General features: G+C 43.4%; 1 protein-coding gene across 1 annotated transcript; it reads right to left on the bottom strand.

Moving 5' to 3' along the window:
- Positions 1-5,113: 5,113 nt before the first annotated feature.
- LOC133919749 (microtubule-associated protein 70-2-like) lies at positions 5,114-10,468 on the bottom strand. The gene is made up of 11 exons (XM_062364245.1): positions 10,029-10,468; positions 9,838-9,923; positions 8,377-8,442; positions 8,130-8,300; positions 7,809-7,979; positions 7,552-7,707; positions 7,305-7,451; positions 7,106-7,177; positions 6,488-7,018; positions 5,978-6,165; positions 5,114-5,596 (listed from the first exon to the last, which is right to left on the bottom strand). Exons 1-11 carry the CDS (start codon positions 10,192-10,194, stop codon positions 5,557-5,559), a joined length of 1,794 nt encoding a protein of 597 aa, XP_062220229.1. The 5' UTR covers positions 10,195-10,468; the 3' UTR covers positions 5,114-5,556.
- Positions 10,469-14,935: the final 4,467 nt, after the last annotated feature.

Raw genomic sequence — 14,935 nt, 5'->3', positions numbered from 1 at the left:
GTAACATGATACCAAGCAGAGGCCTTGGCATCTAAGGCATCTTGATCAATTCCATTCTCGTCTGTGCTAGTCTCATTGAACCATGACATAGCTTCTTTCCTCAAAGATGTCACTGCCATTCTAATTGCTTCAGCATCACTACTCTTGGCGAAATTCTTTGCCATCTTTAGTATATATCCGCTTATTATCTCAGCTTCACTTTTTATGCCATAGTGGTCCATAAGATTACCCAGCTTAAAATTGTACTCTTCCTTGAACTCTATAGCCTCAATAATGTAATCTTTGTAACCATCAACATCAAATCAGCGTCGTAAGAATTCGACTTTGCTCTTTTCTTAATATAATGACACGTAGCTGTCCTACGCGTTCGAGAAAAAAAAAATCAGCATCATAAGACCGTCTTGCCACATCCTTAGTAAAGTACTTTATGTGAGGTGTGTGCTTCTTTATTTCCCTATAAAGCTTCCCGATGACACCCTTTGATACATGAAATCGGGATACTCCTTGACATGTAGCTCAGGTGGAATCTGAGCTGGCACTCCTGTCTTTGGGAAATCAGCTACAGAGGAGAGCTTGGCCAGTTCAATGCACGGCGCACTTTCAGCCTTCAGATATTCCTTATCTGCATAGACTACATGCGCATTGGAGATAATTCCCAGACTCTCATTAACTATGTATTTTGTGAAGTACTCCTCTATTTCCTGCATGATATAATAACATTGTTTCAAAATATGGTATGAGATTTGTTCAAAAGTTGAAGGCAATTTTATGTAATTTGCATAACTGCACTATTAGCTCAGCAAGTAACATGAAGCAGGTAACAATTTAATTCAAATGGGAAAGAGAAGATTGCTAATTCTAATAATCAACTGCACAAGAACTGTTTTCACGCAGAGACGTGCAAAATTTAACGAGGAAAGGTGGAGATACTTGTAGAGATATAAAAAGTCATGTAGCAACTTAGGTAATGAGCATCTTCTTCACATGTAAACTCACCACAAAACATAGAACTTGAAGCAGGCTACATGGTGCACTTTGAGGGAATACAATCGAGCAGAGCGCTGCTGTTCCTATATAAAATTAACTAAAAAATGAAAAAAAAATTATAAATCCAGCCAATGGGCAATGTCTGGAGTCTGGACTAACTTTGTAAGTCAACATGAAATAGTTTTCTAATATGGAGGAACCCCATCAAAAGGTACAGCAACAGGGAGCAGGTAGCAATGAAGGATCTTATTTAAAATAAAAAGACCACATATACAGTGTGCACTGCCATTTCTCTATTTCGTCCACCAAATAAACAGTCAAAATCACGCAAGGCTAAAAAAAGTAGGACTAAATAGTTGCATTCAGAAGTAAGAGAACCAGGTCCATGAGAAAGCAACTCACAGTCCAAAGCACAACTTAATGACAGCAGTGATGTCAATAAATGAGCTTTTAGGATGAATGAAATGGAAGATGGTTGGTATTGGTTAGAAAGTTATAATACCTCAGTCGTAACATCATGATCTAATATTTCTGTTGGTGCTGGACTGTAGTTCATAGGCGCCACCATTCAAGTTGGGATGAGAGTTTTTTTTTTCTTAATACACTGGAGAGCTACGTATCTTTATAAAAAGAAAAAAAGTTCCCAGATGGATAATACAAGATGACCACCCGAACAGGTGGTCTAGCTAAGAAGTTCTGGTTATGTGCTTATACAGAAGAATCGCAACTAGATAACTAAGCATCGGCGTAAGCTAAAAGACCTATCCATAGGTTTGTAAGCGTTCTACAAGAACGGACAGATGTTTAGCTCCGACGGCACACTAACTCTCAACATCTTCCCAGATGGTAGCTACTAGTAAGTGAGTGGAGGCACATTTTCTGTTTAAAGTGATGTTGTTACGCGAAAGCCAGATACGTCGGCAGATTAGCAAAAACATGGAGTCTAACCCTCTTCAGAGTTCTCTTGACATGCGTTCCCTCAGCTCAGACCACTAGAGTAGTACGGATGAGTCTTGTGTCAGAGTCTGAACACCCACAACACGCCACCAGATTTCTCGCGCCAGGTTGCAGTTTAAGAGATGATCGCTGGTTTCAGGTAGTTGAGAGCAGTGAGCGCAAGCATCATTGGCCTGGAGGCCTTGCCTTCTCCTTCGAGCCGCAGCCCAAAGATGATTATTTAGCAAGAGCTAACCAAAGAACTTGATCTTCATGGGTGCCTAGGTCTTCCACAGCAATTGAGCACCTTCCAAGCGAATTGCACCTTGAAACATTAGTTGATATGCCGAAGAAGCCGAGTACTGACCAGATGTAGTCCAGCGCCAAATCACCTAATCCTCCTCGGTGCCCAGGGTCACTGATTGGAGCCACAACCAGATATGCATGTATTTGGTAATAGCAGAAACGGTAAGGGGGGCCCTTAATATCTCGAACCCAGCATCGATAGAGCATAGCCGCCTTGACAATTCTGCTTCTAGAGCTCGTCGGCACACAGGCAAATAGGTCCGGCACTATCAACCAAATAGACTGGTCTTCGATCCATGCATCGGTCCAGAAGAATGTTGATTCTCCATTGCCGACCTTGAATATGGTGGAGGTGTCAAAGAGAGCAGAGACTTCCCGCTCATGCTTGATTGGCATAATGGCCCAGGGCTTCGAACAATCGCAATGTTGCCACCATAACCACCTGAGACGCAAAGCCAAACTGGCAAGTATGAGGTTCTGTATACCCAAGCTGTCAAATTCCACAAGCCGCCAAACCGTGGACCAGGCAGGCTATAGTGCAGCGGCCTCTGGGCGTCGCCCTGTCACCAATCCAAAGGAAAGCTTTGCGAATCTTGTCAATTTCTGTGAACACCCAAGACGATGTAACAAAGGAAATGAGAGTGTGTTGCGGGGTTGATGACAGCACAGACTTGACCAAGGTTGCCCTACCCGATTTAGAAATCAACTTAGCTTGCCATACCGAAATCTTAGCAGCTACTCTATCCACGATTGGTTGCAGATGGCTTCTACAAAGATGCCATGTTGATAGGTGAAAATGGTGATTTTTTTGGAGCCCAAACGGTAACAAAATAGCTAGAAAATTCAAAAATAACGGGTTAAACAGGCCGAGCACAACCCGTTAACACGAGTGTGCCCCCGCGTGCCCTCTCATGCCACTCATGCCTAGCCGGGCCGACCCCACGCGCAACGGCTCCCAGCTGGCCCAAGTAGGTCGTGCCGTGTCGTGCCTGGACAGGCCGGTCGTGCCTAACCAGGTCGATCGTGCCTAGCCAGGCTGAGTTGTGCCATGCCTGGCCGGGCCAGGCCGTGTCTAGCCAGGCAGAGGCGTGCTGGGCAGTGCCGTGCCTGACCGTGCCCGTGCCGGCCCATCTCAGTCGGGTCGTGGCGTGCCGGCACGCTGTGCCGCACGCTCAGCCCAGGCACAGCCCGTGGCTTCGTGCGGTGCCAGCCCAGCCCAACTCGCCTCGGGTCGGGTCATGCCTGGGTCGTGCCTACAGTGCCGGGTCGCGGGTCAGCCCAGTAAGCACGGCCCATTTGGATGTCTTTACTTTACTACTTTTATTTTTAAAGTTATCGCTTTGCTCTGTTTTGTTGCGTATGACTATAGTCTTGTAGACTCAAAGATGACCTCGATGTGACGACCGCTAGCGTAACTTAATCGGAGGTAGCATGAAGACGGGCATAATTAACCGGAGAGCTTCACGAAGCTCCAGGAATCAAGACGAAGCAATCGCCAAATTATTAAGATAGTCAGATAGCATGTGCGTTGTAGAGTAACATGTATAAGGAGAGAAACTATACTTTATGAATTTGACATGAATGAATAAAGTATACATGTTTTCAACTATTACATACTCATGTCTTTCATATACTTTGTATACCGGTACATCCGCAATATTACATTCAACGTTATAATACACAACTCGACGATGCGAGTTTCTTTTGAATCCACGAAACAGTTGGATAATGTTTTTGCTACTCTTCTGTCATTTTATTCTAAGGTCATGCGCAATGGTTTCTTACTGTTATACTTTTGTATATTTATATGTGAGATAACATCAATGCTCAAACTATCCCTTTATTTACAACAATTTTTCCTTAGAAAGATACGCTTAGTAACAAAACTAACAATTCATTGGCAAGCAATCGCATATTAGTCCAAATGAGGGGAAAAGAGAGGGATGGGGATCATCTGACGTAACATCAAGGATAGTTACTATTGACATGTGAACTCAGATGTGAGAGACCTGTATATTAGTGACCGTGTCCCTCTGACGTGAACTTCAGAGGAACCGGTTCCAAAGAGAGAGGGAGAATGTAGTCCCCTAGAAAGTTGAAGCATGCCTTTATCGCCCATTTGCAACAGAGGGAGACCGATGAGCTGATAACCATGTTATTCAGTCTCTCCCACCAATCCATGGTCGACAACGAAAAGGGGACGAACAACACTCCCTGATCCCAAGCCAAAATCTCTACAAAGAGCAAGGACGAAGGGCTAAAAAAGAAGCAAGTTTTAACACACATAACCCCACGGATGCAAAGCAAAAGGGCACCCATAGTAGGAGTAGCTCAGATGAGTAGGGGAGGAGGGGCTTGCAGGCAAGGCGAAGTAACCACGGCTCGTTCGCTTCACGTATTGTTGTGTGATGCAAACAAAGCGAAAAGGACATGAAACCATCGTGGAAAGCCAAGGGAAATGGGAGGTAAAAACGGTCGCAAAGAGGCCCGGACAAAAAAAAGTGTAACGGACGAAGATGCCTCCTGCTCCCTGTCCGTCTCTGTCCACATGCGCTATATAATACACACGAGCTGGAGGATTGTCGAAACAGACAGATTATAGCAGCCTGCAGACTAGAGTGACCTAATCATGCACCTGATCCGCTCAGAGGCAACGGAGACTGCGAGGTCAATTGGGAAAACATAATGCATATCCATTTTGCAGTTTGCACTTTAGCAAGACATGTAATCGAACCATACACTTTTGCCAGCACCCCAAAGAAATCTAAAAAAAATCATGCAGCCCACCTCTGAAACATGAACAAAAGTTCCATGCTAAGTTCTGGTCTGTTCGGCATTTGCACTAGCAAATCCGGTCACAGCGCGCAATATACAAGACATGATCTCATCAAATGGTAAACCACTCCATTCCGATTCAGCTCGACGTTGAACAAGATGGTTATACAAACGGTGTCCCAGGAGCCAATTCCAAGGGCAAACAGAGTAGAAAGGAGACCATAGCAGAATACAAAGAATATTCATAGCCCGGACATGCAAAAAGCACACACACTAGCTCAACTACATATTGCAAGACCGTCCAACCTATACAACCACAACGTGCACTGCCTCGACAAAATGAGAGCGTGCCCCAAGGTTAAACCCTACCGAAGGATTACCTCCACTACATTAAAGAAAGTCGTGTCAGATGCAAACCTACTTTTTCCCCAATCTAGGTACGCAGGGCCATCTGTGCTATTTCATCACAAAATGAGTAGGACAAGGGGAACAAATCCAATAGGAGATAAAGCCTATCCAAGAATTCCATGCTGCCTGATGTTAGAGGTCATGTTATTGGAGATTGCGCGTCAACCCACCCCGTGGCACAGCTCTGCAGCAATAAAACAAATGAAGATGTAAAATAAAGGGGCTCACAAAATATATATAAGGCTTACATTAGTGTTAGGACTGGTGAATCCTACTGTTCAACATTACCGCAAAAAAGTAATTCATTGTTTACAAACAAACACATAACTAAGCTGGACAATTTTGCCTAACAAATTCAGTCAACTGACAGAACGAAAGTCAATCTGCTTAAACAGATTAAGCATGACAACAATTGAAAGGTTGACAGTAATTGACACATGAATAACTGGAATTGAAGTAGATGACATACTTAGGTAACAAATCTTTCAATATCTCAGGTACATGACTTCGAGCATTCCAACACAGGAAAGATCAAGTTCTAATATAAGCATTTCAAAGGGCATACCTTCCAGAAAGTGTCTGAGAAGAAGTTCCAGGTCCTTTAATATTACCAGGTCGTTCGGCTTTGTTTTCTTGTTCCTTCTTCAGGCGCACAGCAGCAAATTCTTTCTCCATAACAGCCATCTCTCGCCTCATCCGCTTTGCCTCCACTTCCATTGCTTTATTTAATGTATCTACTTTCTTTGCTAACATCTGCAAACAACAGGTGATAAGCAAAAGCATAATGCCACAGTTGCTGTTCCCTCAAATACAATAATAAGTACGGCGTCCATTCTGTTTTATAGTTGTTGTTTTGGACACTGACATGGCCTCGAATTATGTCAGCCAACAGGTTAGTGATCTCACTAACACATTAATACAATTCCATGTGAAAAATCTAAAAACTTATGTATATTAGTGATCAAAGTTTTAAAATGTCGAAAGCATACATCCTAGGACAGCATTTAAAACAGAATGGACAAAGTCCTAAATACTAAAGCATCACCTTACAAAGGGAAGTACAAAAGCTTCATACCTCAATTGCATCATCCTTGTCCTTTAGACTTTGGTCTTTCTCATTGCATGCCTTTCTCAAGGAAACTACCTCCTTTTGCAGCATGTCATAGAGTACGCCAGAGACCATGTCACTTGAATCACTTTTTGTGGTTTCATTGTTTTTTTCTTCTGCATTAGCCTTCCAATTATCAGTCATTTCACAATCTTTAACAGCATCTGTAGATCTATTGAGTGAATGAGGTCCGTTCCCAAGAACTTTTGCCCGGTCTAATGACCTGGTACCACCATCAAATGACCTTGAAGTTCCTTTTGCATGCTTCAGGACCATACTGCTGCTGCTAGAGAGAGCCGATCTTGAATTGGAAGATGGAGATCTCCTTATTAACACACTGTTTGGAGAGACTTTGGAAATACTATCAGAACCACCTAGTGAAAGCCTACGGGGAGGTCCATTACTTATGCCCTTTCCTTCAGTAGGAGGACGACTTGAACCACTCGGTGGCCCCCTCAACCCGTCTTCTAAAACTTTTAGGCGCAACTGATACTTTTCCTGAGTTCAGAAAATTTTTAATAATCAGTTCAAAATTAACAATTCTCATGCTTAAAAGCTTAACAAAATGAAAATCACGACTACTACCTTTAGTTGAGCTTCAGATCGGGCCGCTCGCTCTGCAATAGCAAGTTTGTCACGAAGTTGCTGCATCTCACCCTGAAGAAGCATTTTTTTTGTTGTAAGATATTTAAATAGAGGATTAATACGTTTAACTTCGCATTGATCACCACAGCATTTTTTGTTGCAAGACATTTGAAGACGTTTGACAGTTTAAGCATCCTACCTGCAGGAACCTGCGGTCTTCAAGCCACTGCTTAACAGGCATTACTTTGTCATTAGCATCTTTCCACTCATTTGCAACTACAACAGCTACCCTGTTTGCGGTAACTTTTGTCCGAGCAAGTTCACGATCAAGAAGTTTCCTTTCTTCCTAAGTGTCATGATCAGAAAATAGCACAGGTCACACATGTTTGTGTAAAAAACTAATGATGAATTGCTGAAATTAAAACAGTTGAAGGAGTGTATGTTACATTCATTTCTTGAACTTTCCGTTGGTAATCTCTAACAGCATTGGCAGCTGCACCACCAGCAAGAACAGACTCTTCCAGCTCTCTCACAGTTTGACTCAGCTTTTCTACTTCCGCAACTTTTTGGCGGTGCAACCTGTCCAAGATCTTATTCTCTTCCTGCAATCCAGGAAGCATAACCAGCAGAATAGTTTAATTGGAATGACTTGAGTGGTTATTTTATTATAAAGGCCTTGTAAAATACAATAGCCTCCATTTACCTGGCAGATCTCGATTTGCTTCATCAACTCTTGGTTCTTGTTTTGCATGTCATCAACCATAGCAGCTTTGGCCAATGCAATTTGTACAGTCCTTTCTGCTTCTAGTAGTGCTGCCTCTTTTTGTTTTGTTAAACGGTCTAAAGCTCTATTGTCATCCTGCAGCTTTGTAATCTGAAAACAACCAGGTATTCTTTGGATAAAAAGGAGATACATATAATCTATGCAATCAAGAGGAAATCAATAGATAAAAAAGCATGAGAAGAACATGACAACTTCATCACAGATGCAAAGATAGGTAAGAGGTGGGTTGTACAGTATTACCTCTTGCCTAGCAAGCTTTAACTCTGCTTCAAGTGGTGCAAGAATGGCTTCAATAGGAGGCATATCATCATCCTTTTGAGCTGCATGTACTCTTCGTAGTGTTGCTTCGGCCGCAAACTGAGCAGCCATAGCAGCTTTTTTCTCATCATTTGTTTTCTTGAGTTCTAGGTTCTGCAAAATTTCACTCTATCAGAGAGCAACCAATAGAGGGGTCAGAAACAACTAAAAAGAGTCATAGGATATATACTTTGCTTTCAAGGAGAGACTCTGTCAACTTGAGTTTCTCATCCAGCTTCTCATATTCAGCAGTGAGCTGTCATCACAATACAACAAATTAGCAATCATCTTAACAACGGAAAATAAGCATCATTAACAAAATGCAAGGAAACACTTGCTTCTTCCCCTTTATTGAAGGGCACAACCCAGTTCTCATTATGAAAACAAGTAAGCTAACTTCGTGAAAAACATAGTACTAATTCTGGTATGTGAGTGAGGTCACCTATATATTCACTAATGGCTTATAAACTAAATTAAATTGTCCCAGGGAGCATTGCATCACACCAGTTTAATATGGACAAAAGGTAGCTTCATTTGACAAACATTGCCTTAGCTGGTGAAATATTTACTTTGAAACATCTGGAGGCACAAATAAATGTCTAAACAGAAACCAAAGATGCATAGACCGTTACCTTGAGACCCAAATGGAACAAAAGCTCAATTGAAGTATAGATTTTGTTAACTGATCCTAAAATCAAAGGTTGAGTCACTCACTTTTTAGGAGCTACATGGATTTGCCAATAAGCAGGCATGCTATAAAAGCCTGATATATTTAACTGCTCAGAAAACCTATGACATGTTGAGGTCCAAAGGGAGAAGGGAATGGAGGATCTTAAAGGAAACTATGGATCCAGATGAATCATAAATGCCCAAAGACAAGATATCTCATCTTACGGTAACACAAAGGAAAAGCCGAAAATCGATATAATAACTTTAATTTCTCCAAAAAATGGTAACTACATTTCACTCACAAAACTAAGATCACACTGGACATGGTTCCTCGTATATAACAGACTCAAAAAATATTGAAACTATAATGAAAATGAAAATAGGTTCCACGATAGTTGTAAAAGAAGATCCAGGATCAGGGAACCAGAATCTTAGATATTTGGGAAAACGCCTGTTCAGAACAGAGACTCCATAGATAGTCCCTAGTACTGACATTCTGGTTCACTATCCACTAATGATAAACTACCAGTTTCTGGGGCATTAGAGAAAAGAAAGAAAACGAAGCCATAAAAGAAGCAGCACGCTGCTATGGAGTAACTCATCTCACGCTCAGCCGAAAAATAAACAAATTTGTTTCAGATGACAAAAAAAGCTAAATCAAACTAATTCTGAACAAAACAATAAGCACATGCTGAACGAAAAAATTCATGCCACCCAGAAATGAGCTTTACAAATTCATTAGAATCTATCAGTCCAACTGAATAATACATTACCAGAAACAACCACAGGTTCATACATTTTGCCCTCAAAATCCTGCTAAAACCACCCTAGTTTCGAGCCCCTCAAGAGCTATTTCCCCAAATCCAACAAATTTTGCACTTAATATCTCATACGCCGACACTACTCCAATCTCCAAACCAAATGAAATGATCACTGAAATCAACGTTTTTATACACAAGTCTAAAGAACATTTGGAGATTACCTCCTCGACGGCCTTCTCCCTCGCTCTCTCCGACAGCCGCAGCGCTTTTATCTCCGCGTGCGCCTCGCACAGCTCCCTATCCTTGTCTAAAACCTCACAAAAAAATCAAACATTGCCCCATAAGGTTCCTCAAAATACAGCAAACACCACCAAAATTAAACCGAAGCTACAACAGCCACGAATCAACTCACCCCTCACTTCATTCTCGAGCCGGTTGAGCTCGACCTTGACTGGATCCGACCCGTGCATCAGCGTGAGGAGCTCGTCCGCATCCAGGCCCACCTGCGCTGGCCCCCGGCGCCGCGCGGAGCCCTTGTGCGCCGAGGCATTCCCCTCCTCGCCGGCGCCGTCGGACATCTCAGATCTGAGCCCCGGCGCCGCAACCCAACATCCAAATCAGACGAGACTGCCCAGGAGCCCCCCGCCGCGGAGCTCCGAATCTGCCGCGCGGGGTGTGGCTTGAGGCCTCCGCAATGCCCGATCGGGGGAAACCCTAGCCGCGGTGCCGGGGCTCGGTGGTTGCTAGCTGCAGGGCGGTGAGCGCTTTGCTTCGCTAGTTGTTTGTCTTGCTCGCAACAGTGTGTTCAAAAACCGGTGGAGAGAGAAGCGGATGGGAGGTGCTTCCGGCAAGACTCTTAAAACTCACTTCATATATTTTTATATAACGAATCTTTATAGTAATATTGGCTCACTAAATCTTCTTCCTCTCTAACAAACTCTTCATATTTATTCTTATATTTTCTTTTATGTGTCACCAATAGATAAGTCCTACCTATCATCTCTCTCCCCTCTTTTCTCTGTCCCGGCGAGGACACGGCTCCATTGAACTCCTGTAGGTCGTTGTAGCCGGCGTGGATGGCGACGTAGCCCCGCTCATGTGTGGCGAGGATGGCGAGCAGCTACAACCTGCAACTCCCACAACGCACGATGGAGAACTCGATAGCAACGACGAGTTGGCACACAGTGAGCTCACGGCAGTGCACTGAAGCACAATGGCAAGTGGTGGCGCGACGGTATTGCGGAGATACGAGTCAACGCACGTAGGAGCTCAAGCGAGCCAGCAAACCAAGATGGAGGCAGCGTCCGATGTTGCCCGGGACAGCTGAAGGTGAGGTCGACGAAGAGCAGGCCGACTTTGAAAACCGGCAACATGGAATCCGATAAACGACCAATAGGATCTCTTAAAGAGGAGCCGAGAGAGGAACCGCATCAGGCTAGGTTGACCAGAAACACGACAAGCAGAAACACATCGTTAGGAAGAAACAGTTGCTCACGACGAACGAAGGAGTAGGCATGAGGGCGCTCGAGTGTTTTAAAAGCCAAGGGACGCTCTCTATAAATAGATAGCGGGGGAGGTGATTTTATGGTTTAGTAAATATTATAAGTGATATTAGGAAGCTGTTTGAGATATGTTTTAGGATCAAAATCACTATATTTAATTATAGAGAGTTATTTATAGGATCTCTTAAAAATACTCTAAAGCGTCTGGCTTCGAAAATGATTAGATTTTTACATCAAAATTAGGACGAGGTAATGTTACAGTTTTTAAAAAAAACTTTGTACCTTTAACGTCATATTAAGATGACAATATATTTGTATAATTAAGATGTATATAGCTAAATTATGATACAGTTAGGTGAGAAATTTTCCCCCTAAATTTCCGAAATTCGTTCAAATGCAAGAACTCAGATCATAATCGCCCCTTCACGAAGTGTGATAGCTTAGTTGTGAGCTCGTCTTTGAATTAGTTCTAGCATGTAGTACTTTTAGTAAATAAATATCTAGGTCCTCCTTGGTATTTATGTATTAGATTACCTGTGCCAGTCAAATATTGCCCTTAATTTGCAGCACATGAATTCCCTGATTTAATCTTGATTTTGCACACGGTGACTTTGTGCAATGCTTACCGTCACTCTCACTTGGAGAGGCAGCTTTCCCTCTGACGTTTCTTTTCCATAGACGACTACTTAATGTTGATGACAGTGCTGTTACTGTGGTGCACGGTAATAGTTTTCATATCTACCCTACATCGGGGCATTGACAAATGCACCATTGCGTCGCTTTCGTTCTTGATTGTTTACCTATGCTCAACGGTGCCACTATTTCGTCGTCGTCTCTGATCATCCATCCATGCGGTGGCATTTGATCGATGTGGATGCGTGTGCTGCCAGCATCGTCGTGTCCGTATCCAGCTAAATCTTGTAGCACTCCATCGTATCGTGCCATCCATTCGTCACAGTTTTCCAGAAAGAGAGAAGCATTCTTACTGGCATCGCACAGTTCCGTTGCATTGCTTTGCGTTGCAGGTAGGAGGGAAATGTGGCAAACGAAGCAACATTGTCCTTCTCAGAGCGGCGAGTTTTGCCTACTCGAGGCGAGCAGGTGTTGTTATCGGTGTTGTGGGGGGGGGGGGGGGCAATAATCTTGACGTGCACCGTGGCGTGCATGTGATTTATTTAGATATTTATTTGGATTGAGATTTGTTAAGAAGAAATAGATGAAAAAATTATAAAATGAGTGAGAAAAATCAAATATAGATAAATATCTGTACTACTTAAAACGTTTGCAATGCATCTTTCGTCTGCCCCAGTTGGACGATCGCCCGCACCTCGCCCGTCCGATCAGTTCCGCGCGCCCGTGCTCCTCATCGCCCGTCCAACAGCTCCCGCCCGGCAATCACGCTCCGCCCTTCCCCACCACGCCCGTCGCGCGTCCAGCAGATCCCGCCCGAAAATCACGCGCCGCCCTTCTCCACCACGCCTGTCGCACCTCCTCGTCGCCCGTCCACCGCCGCCACTCCGCGCCCCTTTCCCCCACGCTCCCATCCCACCTCAACGCCGTACCGCTCCAAGCTAGCTGCCGTGGCTGCCCGTCGTCCGCCGCGATCGAGCGTTGACGTTGCGCCCCTCATCGTTCCGACGCCCGCCCTTCACGGCGGCGACCTCCCCCTCCTTTCTCATGTTCACCGGACTATCTCCGCCCGAAGCTTTCGTGCCGCCGTCAGGTCTCCACGCCGCCCCACATCGCCGGACTCGACTCCGCCCGAAGCAGCCGAAGCAGCCGGGATCCCTTGCTTTCGCCGCCGCTTCCTAATTCCTCCCCTGAGCTGCTGCTAGGATCCGGTCCCTTTACCGCAGCCGTCGCCCAGAAGATCTCCGGCGCCACCAAACTCCAGCTCAGGAGGTTCCTCCTAAAAGCGGTGAGCTATTCTTACTTTGCTTGGTCGCTCGATTCTTGCCCGTGCTATCTTTGTTCATTCCATTCCAGTCCGGCTTAGGCTTTTTCAGCACCTTCGGTTAACCCCAATCCACGCTCGATTCTTGTAGCATTTCAACCTTTGTACAAGTTCATGACAAATGAATTAGGTCTCTGGACTTAATATTTACATAATCATGAATTGATGATGCAATGACTGGGCATGGTTAACATTCACACAAGAGAAAGATCGATTGACATGATGTACTGCGTATCTTTTTTTGGCGAAGTGAGCAATATGCAATCTGAATATGCAATCTGAATGTTCTTGGGTAACGGATGCATAAAAAAGCTTAACAAGTAGGACTGATTAGAGCCGCCATGAAAATGCGGCACATGCAACCTTCCCTAGATGACATGTTCATATTATATGGGTATATGTGAGGTTTTGGAGGAAAATTACCATTTCCTATATTTGCACTGTTTAAGTTCCTGCTGCTTGACATTGTTTATCCCTGAGCTCCCACAATCCTACCTACTTGAATCTTTATCCTGCAGTTTAAATGAGCAGTGTTTGCCTGGAGCAAAATCTCAATGCCATGATGGGCATACTGGGTGCAGGTTACACCAACAAAGTATGACAACTATTGCAAGACAAATAGACGATGGAGTAATAGAATCTGGGATAGGCAGACAACCCTGATGAGCACATCGAAACCTACCATGCAGCATGCTTGCATACTGATTGCACTCAAATTGTCTAGATGATTTTTTTTTACGAATTGCCTTTGTTTGGTCTGATGCCTTTTGAGGTTGCATACTGATTTTTTGATGAAGTTGCATCAAATCTTGATAAAGCAGTATGTTCAGAGATAACTGAATTTTTGGAGTACAAACTACAAAATGGAAACAAATTCAATGTCAAAAGGCATTGGCCGATCAACCTTGGATAGTCACTGAACATCACCAATTTTATGTCCTTGAAGCATTAGGACCTCTGAACCCACAAGGAAGTAAAGAGCTAGCATTGGTTTACATTTTGTAAGATATTGTATTTGCGATTGGTCATCTGTTTAGTATTTCCTTACCTCACAACCATTTAAAACAAGTATCATTACACTTGTATTTTTGTTGTTGTTGATTTCCTTTATATCTGTTTAGTATTTTCTTATTTTTTACGGGTTGTTTGCACCACTGACTGACATAATTTGACTGTATTGCAATTTGGAAGTTGCTCTGATTATTCTGTTTAGTATTTTCTGATGCCAAATCTGATTATTCTGAAATATGCAAAATCTGATGACACAAGGCAACCATGTGTCAACTGAAATATGCAATCTGATGACACAAGTCAACCTCAAATGTTCCGAAATCTACGTCCACATGTGATTGCAATGTTATAAATGTCCTAAAATTTCAGAAACATGCTGGTCATGTATATCAATTCCGATTTTTTCAGACTGATCAGAGCTGTTTTTATCACCTATTGATTAACTCTGATCAGAGCTATTGTATGTCAACTTTGATCAGTTTGAAAAATTTTTACCTGAAGCTGCAAGTTTTTTGGCTTTTAGTTCGCCGAATTGTACCTTACATCCCCAGTTGTGCAAGTGAGGTTGTGTGTGAGACTCAGATCAGTGCCGTGTTATGTGTGCAATTGTGCATGATTTCCCCCCCCCCCCCTTTGCTTTAGTTCTTACTAAGGTACTTGCACTGTTATGCCCACTCTCACGCAATTTTGCATGTTTGCACCATGCTTTCTGGTCAAACCTAAATAATCTCTTGGGCTTGATCTTTCAAAATGCATGCTGATGTTGATCTCTTATACTCTCGAACTGCAGACCCGACAATAGGAAAAGGCTCACAGTTTGGAAGAAGAGGATATCACAGCAACCACAAAAAT

The sequence above is a fragment of the Phragmites australis genome, chromosome 5 (assembly GCF_958298935.1).
Source record: "Phragmites australis chromosome 5, lpPhrAust1.1, whole genome shotgun sequence".
NCBI lineage: Eukaryota > Viridiplantae > Streptophyta > Magnoliopsida > Poales > Poaceae > Phragmites > Phragmites australis.
The sequence above is the reverse complement of the archived record's forward strand: the minus strand, read 5'-3'. Positions and strand labels throughout refer to the sequence as shown.